At 47.0% G+C, this 14,399-nt stretch overlaps 3 protein-coding genes across 3 annotated transcripts in view; 1 reads left to right on the top strand and 2 right to left on the bottom strand.

Moving 5' to 3' along the window:
* Positions 1–1,601: 1,601 nt before the first annotated feature.
* Positions 1,602–4,546, bottom strand: LOC120849444. Its single transcript, XM_040221657.3, has 2 exons — positions 4,526–4,546; positions 1,602–4,304 (listed from the first exon to the last, which is right to left on the bottom strand). Exons 1-2 carry the CDS (start codon positions 4,544–4,546, stop codon positions 1,674–1,676), a joined length of 2,652 nt encoding a protein of 883 aa, XP_040077591.1. The 3' UTR covers positions 1,602–1,673.
* A 4,567-nt stretch (positions 4,547–9,113) lies between these two features.
* On the bottom strand, positions 9,114–10,683 carry LOC8023556 (mitochondrial inner membrane protease subunit 2). Its single transcript, XM_002401868.5, has one exon. The coding sequence runs from the start codon at positions 10,681–10,683 to the stop codon at positions 10,144–10,146; it is 540 nt and encodes a 179-aa protein (XP_002401912.2). The 3' UTR covers positions 9,114–10,143.
* A 153-nt stretch (positions 10,684–10,836) lies between these two features.
* The window catches only part of LOC8023557 (26S proteasome non-ATPase regulatory subunit 13), a 29,752-nt gene continuing 26,189 nt past the window's right edge, over positions 10,837–14,399 (top strand). The window contains exon 1 of the mRNA XM_002401869.5: positions 10,837–11,247. Within this exon, the coding sequence (XP_002401913.1) occupies positions 11,147–11,247 (101 nt within the window). The 5' untranslated portion in view covers positions 10,837–11,146. The remainder of the gene's footprint in view (positions 11,248–14,399) is intronic.

Here is a 14,399-nt window from a genome sequence, read left to right as displayed (position 1 = left end):
CACCCAACGTCGCGCGACCATGGCGACTGGCAAGCAGGGACCAAATATAGTTTTCCCACAGCCGTTGCTTTCAGGAGCAAGTGCTTCAGCTCACAATGTAACTCCCGCCACGCAAAAACGTGATTTCGTTTCACAGCATGATGGCATGGATGGTACCCAGCACCTGAGCGTCGGGGCGTCCGCAGATGCCCGCTCTTTCGTCGAAAGAGTTTTAAAAAAAAGATGCGAGACGATGAGAGCGCAAAACGCGAGACTGTGGTAAAAACCGTGCAAGATCGGATGAACGATTGATGAAGGGTACTTTGTGTCAGGCGGCCGCTTGCGCCACCTAGCTATGTGTGCCCATTATGGTACTCAATATAGTTTCGGTTTTGAAAGTCCTTCGGTGCAGGCTTGTTACAGATTACCCATATTTTTGCAAAATGTAGCAGGATGTAGCAGGGTTAGCCCCATGGTGCAGTTTGGCGCAATTGGCGCAGCAATCACATCACGGAGATTCCGTAATCTTCAGCTTTGTATTTATAGCTGTCATCAGGGTTTTCCCCAAAAATATTTGAGAGGTGGACATCGAAAGGGAGGGGGACTGAGAGGAAGGGGCTCTAAAGCGCACTTAAAAACAATGCGCAGTATTTTCGCGCTTTCTTGGTCACACTGTGCCCTCGTAGCAATGATGCCAAATGCAGGCATCAGCTTGATAAGCATGGTGCTGCGAGATTCGCTCGATGTGGATGCTCCAAAGCACTATACGCTTCAAAGACTGCATCTTTTTGTTTATCCACGGCAGAATATAGAGTTCGCTGCTACATCACATTTGGGCTAGTGGGCGGCAGACCCACCACCGCCCACTGTGGCGAAAACGAAACCCTGACTGTTATTAAACACGAAGCTAGCTCAGAAATATTGGCTGGTGTCGCAGCAATGCTTTGCTGTGCTCCGTTTATCCTAAAGCTGACAGTGCAGTGTATGCTGCGCTCACGCCGGACCAATTCATGGCATGGCTTTTGTCACTTGACCTCGTTCTCCGCTCGTGAGTACGTGAAGGGAGAGGGGAGGTGTGTCCATGAGGTGCAAGGTCGACAGTTGACTGGTCCAATGGGTATGCAGCTTCCACCGCACCATCAACCGGGAAGTAAACGGCGTATAGCGGTTGCAAGTGGTTGTAATGCAATGTAACACAAATGTATAACCAGCCGTATGTTCCACAGAGAAGTTAGCTCTCTCTCTCGTATACCACTGTAGCGATGATTGAATACAATGTCTATTTAGCAGCTTATTAGATCTTCGCTCACTCCTCTACAATTTTTACTTGATATTGGTACACCTTTTTCAGAACATGCAAGTAGAAAGAACAAAAAGTGTTTTTTACTCTATAGTTTGCATTATTCATCTTTTAGAAAATGGTTCACCAACCTTTGTCAGAAACTACGTATCACTGCACCTTTACTGCTCTGGAGAGATTGTTCTTCCCTGCTTGATATTTCATGGTTTTGTTATTTGGAAATCACAATATAACAATATGTAGTAGCTGGTCAAACCAAGAAGGAAGTAATAAACTTATATAATGCATGTTAATAGGTCAAGTACTGTCCATTTTCACAAATATTTTGAGAAGTAAATAGACAAATACATAATGCCAGTCATTGGAGATTTCTTGACAGTTTGTGTTTGTGCCACTACTTGCTCTGGCTTAGGACTTGCAACTTCCGCACATTTTTTTTAGAGGCTGCAGCGTCTTGGATAGCCTCATTTTGGTTCCGGCAGTAGTTAGCAAGGAAAGTGTTAGCTGACACACTCAAGATGTGCGTCATCACAACCTTGGGGTCATGTCCAAAGTCACACACATCCAGGTCATCATACTTGGTCAGCATCTCCCTAGTGACAGACATAAGCAGTCCCTTCTGGTTTCGAACTGCAAAGAACTGTGCTGCATTCTCCTTGTCTGTGAGCTTTTCCAGCACTAGCTGTGTGTGGAGCACGGCATTCACGACTACGGCTTGGGGAAATTTCAGCCCTCCCCGGGAGATTCCTTTGATGAGGCTTGCATCGTCGAGCTCAATGCTTCTTTCTTCCAGGGTGAGGTTTTCTTCGCAAGCATCGCAACCAAGTTTTTTTAGGACTGCATGGGCACAGTAGCCTGCAATATAGGTAATCGCAGGCATCTGATCATGTTTGGCAGCGATGTCAGTAGCATCTACTGTGATGCTGAACTGGTTGCGTTCCTCCTGTGTCACCTCTTCGTGTGTTGCTTGTTCTTGTGCCCTGCCAAGTAACTCTGTGGCGGGCACCAGTGGTAGCATCTTTTGCAGCCTGATCTTTGTCTCCGACTCGTACAACTGGCGGATGGAAATGTGGTATTGTGTCCCAGCAAGCCTCCTGTACTTTCCAAATCTGGCTTCCAGAGAGTCTGTTTGAAATTTGCCGAGCAGAACATAGCTGAAACCAAGCTCCCTGAGGCAGTAGATGGACACCTTTACCAGGGTGGAGCAAGTCAGTCTGAGCGCTTTATGTGTCTCATTGGTCAGTCTCCCACTGTCTGTGTCCATTGCTTCCCAGGTGTCGAGCCACTGGACCATGTCACTGAGGAACTTGAGCTTCGGATCTGCCACAGAGCTGACAGGCTCCTGCATTGGATCTCGCAGCCTCTGCCCTTTCAAGGGGGTCTTCACATTCGCCACTTTCCACCACCTCACAATCAGCTCGATGAAGTTAGCCGTTTCCAGGACGTGCTGGATGCCGAGGTCGTGGCCAAGTGTCCTTAAAGCTTGCACGACGTGGTCATTGAAGATTTTCAAGACCAACCTCACATTTTGGCGCTCCAGACTTGATGGATGTAGCGCCTTGGCACTGAGTCCGTAGCCAAACTTAGCCAGTTGGTCAGTCTCGTGAAGCTGTAACTCCCTCAAGGCATCAAATGAAGCTTGTTGTTGTGATGTGGCAGGAGTCGCCGTTTCGATGCTTTCGAAGCTTGGGAATGCGAAGCACTTTCCAGGAGTTCCTTGGCTCAGCCAGTTGTTGCGAATGCATTTCAACAAGTGTACAGGGTCCACAATGAAAAAGAGGGGCCTGTCTGTGTCTGCTGGGTGGCTGTAGACCATATCGAATTTGGCGTGGGTGGCGAATTGTGACATCATCTTGCGGTTGATGGCATTATTGTCGGTTACGACGGCGATGATCTTGAATCCTAGTGCCTCTAGCCTTAGAATAATTTTCTTCACGAAGCAGTGCAGCTGTTGGGCATCTATCTGGCACACAGGGAGGACATGTACGACATCTTTGTTGGATGACAACAGGCTCTGTATCATGAACACATGTGCTGTTCGTGCTGCTTTGCATGAGTTGGCAGAGCTGCCTTGGACATTTCCTCCCTTATAATCGATGTAAGGTTTTAAATGTACTTCATCCAACATGAGGGTGGCAACTTTTTCGTGATCCTCAAGGTGTTCACTTTGTTTTTTTATGTAAGACAGAAGCTGTTCATCGTCTTGCTCTGTTGAGGGGTTCAGCTGTTGGTTGGAACACAGTCTCCTGATCGTAGAGGGATGTGGCAGCATGATACGGGAGGTGCCCCTCATAAACTTGTACGCGTGTGGCGAAATGGTGTATATGAGGCTTGCAAAAATGAGAAAGTCTGGTGTATACTTGGGCTTTTTTCTCAGGAGCACATCTACCTGTTGGCACAAAAATGCCAGCGCGTCTGCGATGTCCTGAACTTCATTGTCATTCCTGAGGTCATCAAGTAACGACAGGATGAGTCCAAGAATGGCGTCCTTCTTCTTGCTGGTGCCAGATGATGTGGCCGACTTGTCGAATGCTCTGATGTTGTCGAGCAGGTCAACCAGCGTTTTCAGACTGGTGATGGTGGTCGGTATCCAAAAGTCGCCTGAAAGCTTGGTTGTCTTTGTGCTGTAACAGTATACTGATACCGTTAAGTCAGGCTTCACAGTAACGGAGTACTTCAGCTGTGGGGCGTTGTTGGGGTCTTGGTTGATGTTCAGGAATGTAACACCTTGGTCGTTTTGAATGCAGTTCCAGAAGGGAGTAGCATTGATGTCTTGGATTTGGTCTATGAGTTGGTCAAATGAGATATCATTTTCCTCATTGGGTTCTCTTGGTCTCTTTTCAGGTTGCTCTGCCAGTGGTGGTTCTTGGGGCAGTGAAGAGGTGCTGCAGGCAAATATTGTCGGCACAGCATTGTTGGAAAGTCTCGGTCTATCGAGACGGGCTTGGAGGACTGCTCCGGTTCTGGGGTCTGTGTACTGTGTTGACGTGATCACGAATCTGTCTTCAAAGTGTGCTGCACACACCTACAATAAAGAAAGTATGACTGTTTCATGTGACTGCTGTTATGTGGTAGCCAAAGCAGCTGTAGAATTTGGTGAAGAATGTGAAATAATTTTGTAGTGATTGTAGTGAGGCATTTGACTGTTTCATTGCCTGTTACGAAAAAAAATGTCTCCACTTCTTTTCTTTTTTGACAATAAAATTTCTGGCATTATTGAATTTTAGATAGTTGTTCTTGATTTACGGTTAGCTTTTTATAACGCATGTTCGCCACTGAAGGCATGAATATATTTCCTCAATCCAAACTGACCCTTTAGCGAAGGAAGCTAGTAGATTGTCCTTCAAATGATGTAAAAGCATAGATGAGTGCCATATATTTGCACTACATTTCAAGTAGTGCAAGAAAGAGTGAATAAGGAGAGTTGTACATATAAAACAAAACTAAGTAATCGAGGTGCTTATATATATTATTTCCATTTTGAATGCTGGTGTATCAAAGCTACATTTGTTTTTACTGTACTGGAGTGCTCTGTGAATGCTCTGTGCACTGTATGTTAGTTAAGCAGAGAAGTTTATATTGCTGGTGGCCCACATCATTCAGCATATCCCGTCCACCGTAAATTACGGGCTTGAGTTGAGCTTATTGGTGAATTATACTATAATTATAAATAATATATGCCTAATAATAAATTAATGTAAGTCTGTCCCCTTTTCTCCCATTTTTTTCCTCTTTTTTTTTTCTTGTTCCATAAGTTCATCTAACCATGCGTCAATCGAACCTGGCCGAACCTGGCACCTTAGTTGGGGTTCCAGTTGGACTCCTCGGGCAGCGACAACTCTAACTAGCAGTTGTTTTGATATTCTCTCTCATCAAATATTCAGCTTTTAATTTCACAGATTACTAAAGTCACGTGGAATATAATACTTCAGTGTTTTTCTTGGGGTAGAGAGGAGTGCATGACTACAAAGGAACTATAAAAGAGGTGAAGGTGTTCTCCAGTGATTGTGCACTGTTGGGACTACCCCTGAGGAATGAGCCTGTAGCGTAGAAAAGTGCCTGCACTGTATGAACGCACGTGCGAGACCGGAATGCGCAGAGCGTTGGGCTGGTTGGGCACGCGTCTCTAGCTTTTTCTTAATTCGCTCGCACGGGACACCGTTCAAAACAAGAAAAACACGATCAAAACATGAGGACTACGCTTCGATTTAGTGGAGTCCGTATTTCGAACGTTGCCGGCACGCAACATCGAAACAGCTGCCCGGTAGGACCCATTCACAGGGCAGCGTTTTCTTACGCTACGTTACGAATGCAAGTCTCCTCGACTTCGACATTCGTGCTGCATATGTGCCGTGCGCGAAGTTACACTGAACCGGTTGTCATATGCGCCATTAAGCACTGAATATGCAATTCCTGTACCGTGGTGCTCTGAAAAGGTTGCGAAATTACATATCGTACCCCGCGTCAATTTTTCTGCGCGACGTTGAAACTTTCTGATCGGCTCGCAGCTCGACTGTATGATCGGCATCACGCCGACGATGTCGTCAGTAACTCGGCGCTGCAGCACTGCGGAAGCTACACTTTCTTCGTGAACGGTGGGTATAGTAAGCCCAAATTGCGACAGAACGTCAGTTTGCAGATGTACCTGCCGAGTTTGCGAGTGCGCTCTTACGTCGATAAACAAGAGGGGAAAAAAAAAAAAAAAAACTTCAATAAAACAAACTGCACTACGTGCATTTCCTCGCCCGTCCTTATCGAGATCCCATCTCGTGTCGAATACGAAAAGAAGTTTCTATCAGTGTAACCTCGTAGTTCTTCAACTAAAGAGGCACAAGAGCCAATGCTTGAATGTACTACGTGCGCACCTTTGAGCGTTCGGACACTACACTCTCCTTCGGCAGTGCTTGCAGCCACTGCTGCCTTCGGGTTTCATCGGTCGGGAACGAAAAAACTGGCACTGAACTATAAGACTTGTGCTTATTTCCTTGGCAATTTTTCACGCAGCAGTGGAACGGCATTTCATCCGATTTTTTCGACCTTCGCGGGTCGAGCGTCTGACGATACAGCGGCAGTGCTGTCAACCGCTCTAGCAGACGATGTAGCAGACGACGGCGCTCATCCGGGCTACCTAGGGGGCGCTCGGGGGATCTACTAGTGATGACGTTTAGAGGAGGAAACGCGCAGGCCTTGTGTTCTAGGTGGTATTGCATCAAGCCACCAAGACGGTTGGACTTGTAAACATCGCTTTCTTTCGAACTGTGTAACTAGAGTGCAGTAACGAGCTCCGGGGGGAGATGTAGGGGAGACCAAGAGATGGCGCCAGGAGCGCATCATGATCTAGATAAGCGCGTGCGCCGCGAGACGCGGGGGACTTTTCGCCACTTGATGCTAGGGTAATAAACGTTGTGGGTCTGCTTCGTCTACCCTCGTCTGCTTCGTCTGCCCGGCTGGCGCGTCGCGCCCAGAGCACACAAGCTCTGAACAGCGGGAAGTGCACATGGTGCACATAGCAGGTTGCAAAAAGGCACCAAAGTCACACGGATTGTAATTTTCGGTTTTGTTAAAGAAATGCTTGTGCTTAGCAGTGATAAGATATTCTTTACCAGGCTCCAATAATGTTGTTGATATATACAGTGTTAAAAAGCTTAATCTTATTTTGTTTGTTTTTTGTTTTGTTTGGAGATAAGCGCATTAATAAAATTAAAAAAAGAAAAACGTTTTGCTATACTGTTTCACTTTATGATGTACCGCAGGAAAGGCTACGAGCGCGAGCTCCTTGCTCTAGGGCACATCTCGGCGGCACAAGCTCTCGTGCGTTATTTGCTATGAGCTCGCGCTTCTAGCCTTTGCTGCGGTACAACATAAGGTGAAACGGCAAATGCCGTCCGATTGAAAGAGCTCCATCCCGAACTTACTCGGACATGAACGCCTCAGCACATGCACTAAAATGAGAATTTCAAATGAACAACAAACATTGCAATGTTCACCCAGAATATTTTATATGACACTCATGAAATATCAATAGGCCATTTAACTTCTGGACCCGTGTATTCCACGGCTCTAAACATTTTTTTTTTTTTTTTTTTTGCATTGACCCCATAGGCCACATTTACAAAATTATAACTTCTGCTTCTCTTGACAAAGGATTGTAATATGTACCCCAGGGCTGTAATTGCCTGGGTATCATAGAATGCAAATAAACTAGAATTTTGATATTTCATGAAAACATTTTATTCCGCAGAATGTCCCAGAAAGTTGGCCATGAGTTGTTTCTATCCAAGCATCCATGGTGAATTATGATGAGAGGGACCGGCATGCCTTTTTGCAAGTGGATGTGTGCTAGTGATGCAAAACTATTGATAAATTGACTATCTATACTATCAATAGTTTTCCCAAACTATCGATAGTGCCGCATAACTATTGATAGTCGACTATCAATAGTACTATTGATAGTTTTTTGATAGCCGACTATCGATAGTACTATCGATGATCAGACATCTGGAGACTATCGATACTATTGATAGTACTATCGACAGTTTTGCACCACTAGAGCGAACACAGCTGCCGCACCGCCGCTCGCCTGCCTTCCTCCTCTCTTCGCCCAAATTCTCCTCTTCGTCATCCCTGAAAGCTGAACCAAAGTTGGGGTGGTAAGTGCTTGGGCTAGTTGGTGTCCCATTTGAAAAAATAAAGCGAGAAAAAGAAAAGAGGAAATAACACAAACTACTAGTTTCGCAAAACTATCGATAGTAAACCGTCCACAGTACTATTGATAAGTTTACAATGGCCAAATATCGATAGTTAACCTATATTCGATTAACAATAATTTTCCGATAGTCGACTATCGATAGTACTATCCATAGCCTTTCGATAGCCGACTATTGATAGTACTATCAATAGTTTTTCAATAGTCGACTATCGATAGTCGGATTTTTGGCAACTATCGATAGTACTATCAATAGTTTTTCAATAGTCGACTATCGATAGTCGGATTTTTGGCAACTATCGATACTACTATCGATAGTTTTGCATTACTAATGCATGCACCCTTAGCCCAACGTATCCATAGGAAAAGAAAAAGACAATATCTATTCCTCCTTCGACTTATGGTGGCAGCCACATATCTTTCTTGGGTCACAAACCAATGTCCAACCTGTGGTTTGACACCAAATTTCAAGGTTCCACAGCTTCGGTGAACCTTCCACATTTTGATAAAATTCTACAAAGCTCAAGTTTAAACTCTAAAGTGTTGTCTAATTTCTGGAAAAAAAATAATGTACTCTAAAGGACTTAGTTCGTGCGAGGAAATAATTTTCGCGAATTTCACGACTCGTATCATATAGCAAAATGTAGATCCCACAAATATGTTTTGCTATGGTAACAAATACATATCCTGCCACTGCAATTCACAAAATTTTGTGCCCGAGAAGAAATATTCTGGAAAACCACACTTTGCTGAATTCGCAAAATATGGAGCTTCAAAAATAGCCATTTACAGTATACAGAAGTTTCTTTTAAACTTTTCAAAATGGTTGCCAATATTTATAGAATGTAAAAGAAAACTTACAAACTTCGTACAATTCGGTTAGTTTCTTAATGGGAAAACAACATACTATCCAATAAATACTGCATCCCTGTTTCACCAGGTGATGCCAGCCCAAAATAAGACACGAAAACCAAATTTCTTTCCTTCTTCACGTCGACCATCTCGGAAAATCAAACAAGTGCACCCTACTGTTCCTGCGCTTACCCGCTTGCTGCCCATCAAAGGTGACTGGTCTTCTAAATAGCGAACTCCCACATGTCTTTTAAGACTACAATCTTCAAATGCATGTTGGTCTTTCAGTTTTATTATTTAATTAAACACTCGGGTTTAATTCTCCACTCTAAAGCAGTTCATGAGAAAAGCACCTACAATTTCATCAAATTTTGCGTGCTTGCAAACTCTTCGAGGAACAGAAAGAGGCAATTCGACAATGCCGAAAGTGGAATCCCCAGGTAGTCCACTCAGTACACGGCAGGCGCAGTCATGTCCCTGCTCCAGTTTTGGGTCCGTGTGTCTGCCATTGAGGTGTCCCGACGCTGGAATGTCCATTCAAAGCTCAACACTGCGGGGATGAAGCTGTTTAGCCGTCATCTCGACTGTACAACAATTTCTTGGAGCAGGTCGACGCGGTCGCTGCCCAGCCACCACAAGACGAAGCCACAACCCTCCCAGGTTGTTGCACAAAGTGTACGCAGGTGAGCACAATGTATAGGGTGTTACAAATCCCAAGCTCGGTCTTATTTCGACCGGAAAAATCGGTGTGTGCACATAACAAACTCAAACATCCACCAAAGGTGCATCTTAGTGGTGTATTTTACCTCGCGAAATTTCAAGATGTAGAAGATTATACTAACATTTGTGACACTTTGAAAGGCGGGTGACTGAGATGGCCGAGAGTTATGGCTTGTGGTGCCACCTCCCGACAGCTGCAGCAAGCATACGACGGCGCCGTCTGCTTTGAACCGACTGCTCACGTCTCCTCGCTGCGCCCCTCAGGAGATGGCGCCACAACCTTCGGATAGCGCGGTCGTTTGTGTCAGTATCCACCTTTGAGAATGCCACTAATACTGACCTAACTTTTCACAGGGAGGAAGGTAGGTTTCGTAATTTTACGAGGCAAAGTGAGTCGCTAAAACACACTTTCGGATAACGTTTGAGCTCCTTACGAGGAGGCGCCGATTTGTCCGGTCCATTTTAGAGCGAGCCTCCCGATTCCTAAAACCTTGTATACCTCGGTACAAGCGAGCGATCATGTTGAACGGCTTCATCGCTGCAACGCGTCCTAGGGACGGAAGCCGGATCCTGAGGATGCGGAGGCTCATTCGGCCTCGTCGTACGTGATCAGCCAGCTCCGCGGCTTGTGCGGCAGCAGCCTCTCCCCGTCCGGTTCTCGGGGTTCGAGGCGTCCCCAGCGCGACGGCGGCCACACACGGTGGGACGTCCTCGCCACCAGCAGCCCGAGGGCGACGGGGCCGAAGCTGTTACTGTCCAGACTCTTGCCGTGGTTGTCCCCTTCGACCCAGCAGTGGCCCCGCGGCACGGTGACGAAGCGGTCGCGGTAGGTGAGCGTGCGGACCGTGTCTCCTTCGAGGGCCACGACGCGCTTGATGAGCTTCTGGCCCGGGTCCCGCGGCGACGTGATAGCGATCACGTCCCCGCGCTGAACCTGGCAGTGCCGCGAAGCCCAACGGTTGAGCAGCACGTAGTCGGTAGAGGAGTCCGGCTCCGGGTTCAGTTCGGGTTGCATGGAGACCCCCTCGACCTTGGCGACGTACGCCACGCAGTCCACGAACGCGACGGCCACAGGGAGTGAAAGCAGCGTGCGACGCACGACGATCCACGCTTTCCGCCGCCACATGATTTAGCACTAGCATTGTCGGCCGAATTCTAGAAGTTGGAAGCCCAAGAGGCATTCATAACGGGTTCCGTGGGCGCCGGAGCAGACGGCCGGCTCTCGGTGGCGGCCATGTTGTTCGAGTTACAGGCGATGCTGTTGTCAATGGGGCTATCCTGTGTCTTGTCGGTTTCAACTTGCTACCGTGTACTCCTCATCTAACACCTGAAACTTTTAAACGGTTTATATAATAAGGTACTTGGTTACTTTTTAATAATTTCTAAGTGCAAGCTCTCGCTGGAATAGCACCCAGCAGTCATCTGTTTGTCCATTTATGGACAGTTACAAAGCTTCACTCGTCAACATTGTGCCCGGTGCCATTGCATTCTGCAAGCGCTGCGGGCGTCTGTGTCTGAGCGTGACTTGCCAAAACGCTCGCAAGTAGTGAGCTTTTTTGCCTGCCTTGATTTATCGAGAGACAGAGAATATGACGAGAGACGTGGGTGCGTATCTGACCGCTCAGCAGGCGGCCAGCACGCCGGAGTTGTCCAAGGAGTGGGCCGAATTCGAAGAGCTCTACAACAAGCGGTGAGTTCAATCTCCGCCGCCTCTCTCGGCGACGAGCCTTACAAATATGACGGTCCCTGTCTTAAGATCACACTAACGGTCTGATCAGTTCCCTTAGTGGATGGCCTTTAGGGTTTTCGTAATTACAACTTTTAGTCGGAGGGGCAGACTCAGGAGACGTTCCCTTCTGTGTCTGTTCCTTCGACTAAAAGTTGTCCTTCATGCACCACAGTCTCAAGTGTTAAACAACATGATTAGCTACCACCCACTTGCCTGGGCTCTCAGTCTTTTCACGTGATTGCTGTTGTCAAGAATCCAGAGACAGTAAAACCCACGGCACTCTTGTCCCAATATTAAATCATCCCAAAACCCTGGGCTTCTAGTATATTATATATTATGTCATCCCATAATGACCCTCATACTCCATGGTGCAGTGATGAGCAGCCTTCACATCTGCAGATCCTTCCCCCGCCCAACCGGAGATGAGGCAAGCTATTGGGCCGGAGATCGAACTGTAGGGGGCGCTCTGACCCGTTTGTTTCCCCACAGTTCGGTGTTTACTCAAAACAAGGCCTGTGCACATGCCGACAGGCCTTATGGGCATGTCCATCCTATCCTCTATAATAGAGCGCGGGGCAAAGTGTAATGTAAAAAATACTAACAATCGACAAAGTAACGTTAAGTGCCGGGTATATCCCGAAAGCAGTCGTCAGAGATTGTGAGCTTGACCCACTTAGGCTTTTGTGCTGAGCTGGGCACCGTGCATGCTGCTTTGTTCATGCAAGCCAGGGTGGTAGCAAAAGAGCCCCCCCCTCCCCCTCACCGGAGAACACAAACTCCAGCCGAACGCTGACGCCACGTTCGGTTATGTCGGCGGAGTGCCGAGTCAATGTATTTGTTTTCCCCATCCGTGTAGCTCTAAAGTTAACCGCTTGGGGCGTCACGGTCGCAATACATGCCTTGCAAGTGATGTCATGCTAGGGAACATGTAGGGAAGGACGGGGCCCCACACCATACTGATAGTTGACTTCACACGACCGCGGATGCGCTTACCAAGGCGTAGGATGCCGCTAACGGCCTGGACATGCGCTAACATGCACCATATTTTCAACAAAGGTACCGTGAACTTAGAAAAACATACTGAGCTTACGATGATGACGTTTATCCAGTACATGCGGAATTTTTCGGCATTGGTGCGATTGCGCTACGAGCAGAAAGTTTCGAAATGCCGCCGACGAAGTTTTGACGCAAAGGGATGCCGTGTCGCCAAAAAAAGAAAAAGCTTAATTGCGCGCTTCATAATTTGACAAGGGGCTCTAGGAATCACTTGTAGAAATATTTTTACGATTTTGCGAAATACTGGTAAACAACGCAATGTTACCGTCATAATCTTAACCCTAAAACAAGGATAAATCAAATTACGGACAAGAAACTCATTGTCTCAGGTTTTATATTATGATATTTTCTAACCGGCTCGCCTGCATACTTTCGCTCCTTGCAAAGGTTATCATATCGTGGACAGCACAAACCGATGACCCGGCAGCAGCGGCTCGGCGAGCTTCCATGCCCGGGAGCCGCCGACCGATCGCTGTCGGGCTGGGCTTGCGGCGCAACACCCGCCCAGATTCAGCCGGGAGCCCCGAAGGTGCGCTTGGAGCGTGAAAACGGCGTTATGCAACGAAGGTCAAAGGCCATATACGCCACGAACGAGCAAAAGCCGATGCACAGGCGTGTGCAAACGTGAACAACAATAGAAAAGTGCCGTTGTTCGCCGCTATGAAATGCGTCCTGCGAACTCGATAATCTGCGGCCGCATCCCTTTCCTGCCGCTTGTACTTTCTCTAACTTGACGGCTACTCTGTCTCGCGGGGCATGCCGACCAAACGATGGGACAATCATCGGGATACGGGATAATTGCTACAGCCGAGCACGGCGCAGTTTACCATTGCTCTCGCTGCGAAGGGCTGTCGAGTCAACCACCAGCATGGTAGATACTGGTGTTCGACGTCATCATGTGACGTTGGTGCAAGGCATGTATACTCCGTGTCCCTAGATGTGTGCAGTACAGGCGAAGGCAACACCAGGGAACGGGAGAAAGGGCAAACACTACGAAGGCTGGGGAGGAGAGACACTTCTAACGTTCTTAGTGCTCTCCCTTTCTCACCTCACTTTCCATTGCCATCCTCTGCCACCCCGCCCTTTTTGCGCTCGCCCTATCTCTCTTTGCCTGGTGTTGCCTGCACCTGCATTGCGCACAACTAGTGACACGGAGCACAGTGATAACCATCAGTACTCCAAACCACTGGTTACTCTTCATGACCCCTCCAATGCCAGCTGCAACAGTGATCAGGGACGGATACACCCTTAACATCAACCCCCCACCCTCGTCAACGAGCTCGGTTTAAACCATCATCACATTTTTTTGTTTCATCTGTACAGTACCATTTTATTATCATTAGACGCGGCGCCGCAGGCCTTCACGGTATGGGCGACTTGCCTTTCTGCGGCGCCTTTGATTTCCCGAGCTAAATAAATATCAGCTAATCACTTGTACAGTGGCTGGATACAACAAATGTGTTTGCTTCAGTGTTCCTGTTAAGTGTCTGGAAAAAAGAAAAAAAAAAAAAAGAAAGCCGTTTGCAGTGTTTTGCAGGGACCCTGACATAGCAAACAGACAAGAATGACAATTTTAGTGCGCTCGATTCAAGGATTGTAAGGAACCTGAGTGAGCATCTTTGTAAATCACTAGAAAATGAAAACTTGTTGACAAGGAGCACGGCGCCGCGGGTTTGAAAGCACTCCTGCTTTCTGCTGGCTGGGTGTACTGAGTTGCTTCAACTATTTGCTTCAACCTAAAAAATGTAAAAACTTAAACCCCGAATTGAGAACAAACAAAAAGATAAAAAATAGTATTTTTTTTCCTCAATAAAAAGAGAGAATCACTCCTTTCATTGGATCACTGCATCGTTTGGGAATTTGAGCAAAAATCCTTAAAGGGGTGATGACACGCCAAAAATAAAATATGAGATAACTATACTGCTAGGACCCATTGTATGTTCCTATAATCCTCCTCAATTTGTTTTAAAAATGGCGCTACAGTTTCGTGGATAAATCTATTTATATGTGGGTCTTTCGGAGGGGCGGATTCGAGCAGAGCTGGAGGCTGTCTACGT

The sequence above is a fragment of the Ixodes scapularis genome, unplaced genomic scaffold (assembly GCF_016920785.2).
Source record: "Ixodes scapularis isolate PalLabHiFi unplaced genomic scaffold, ASM1692078v2 PGA_scaffold4__175_contigs__length_147842914, whole genome shotgun sequence".
NCBI classification, from domain to species: domain Eukaryota; kingdom Metazoa; phylum Arthropoda; class Arachnida; order Ixodida; family Ixodidae; genus Ixodes; species Ixodes scapularis.
Note: the sequence above shows the minus strand (reverse complement) of the source record. Positions and strands in the feature narration are given on the sequence as shown.

Coding starts and splice junctions, on each gene's coding strand:
- LOC120849444 (XM_040221657.3), bottom strand. CDS start 4,546: ATGCGTTATAAAAAGCTAACC. Junction 4,305..4,525: donor TGCGTTATAAAAAGCTAACC/GTAAATCAAGAA, acceptor TCTTTATTGTAG/GTGTGTGCAGCACACTTTGA.
- LOC8023556 (XM_002401868.5), bottom strand. CDS start 10,683: ATGTGGCGGCGGAAAGCGTGGATCGTCGTGCGTCGCACGCTGCTTTCA.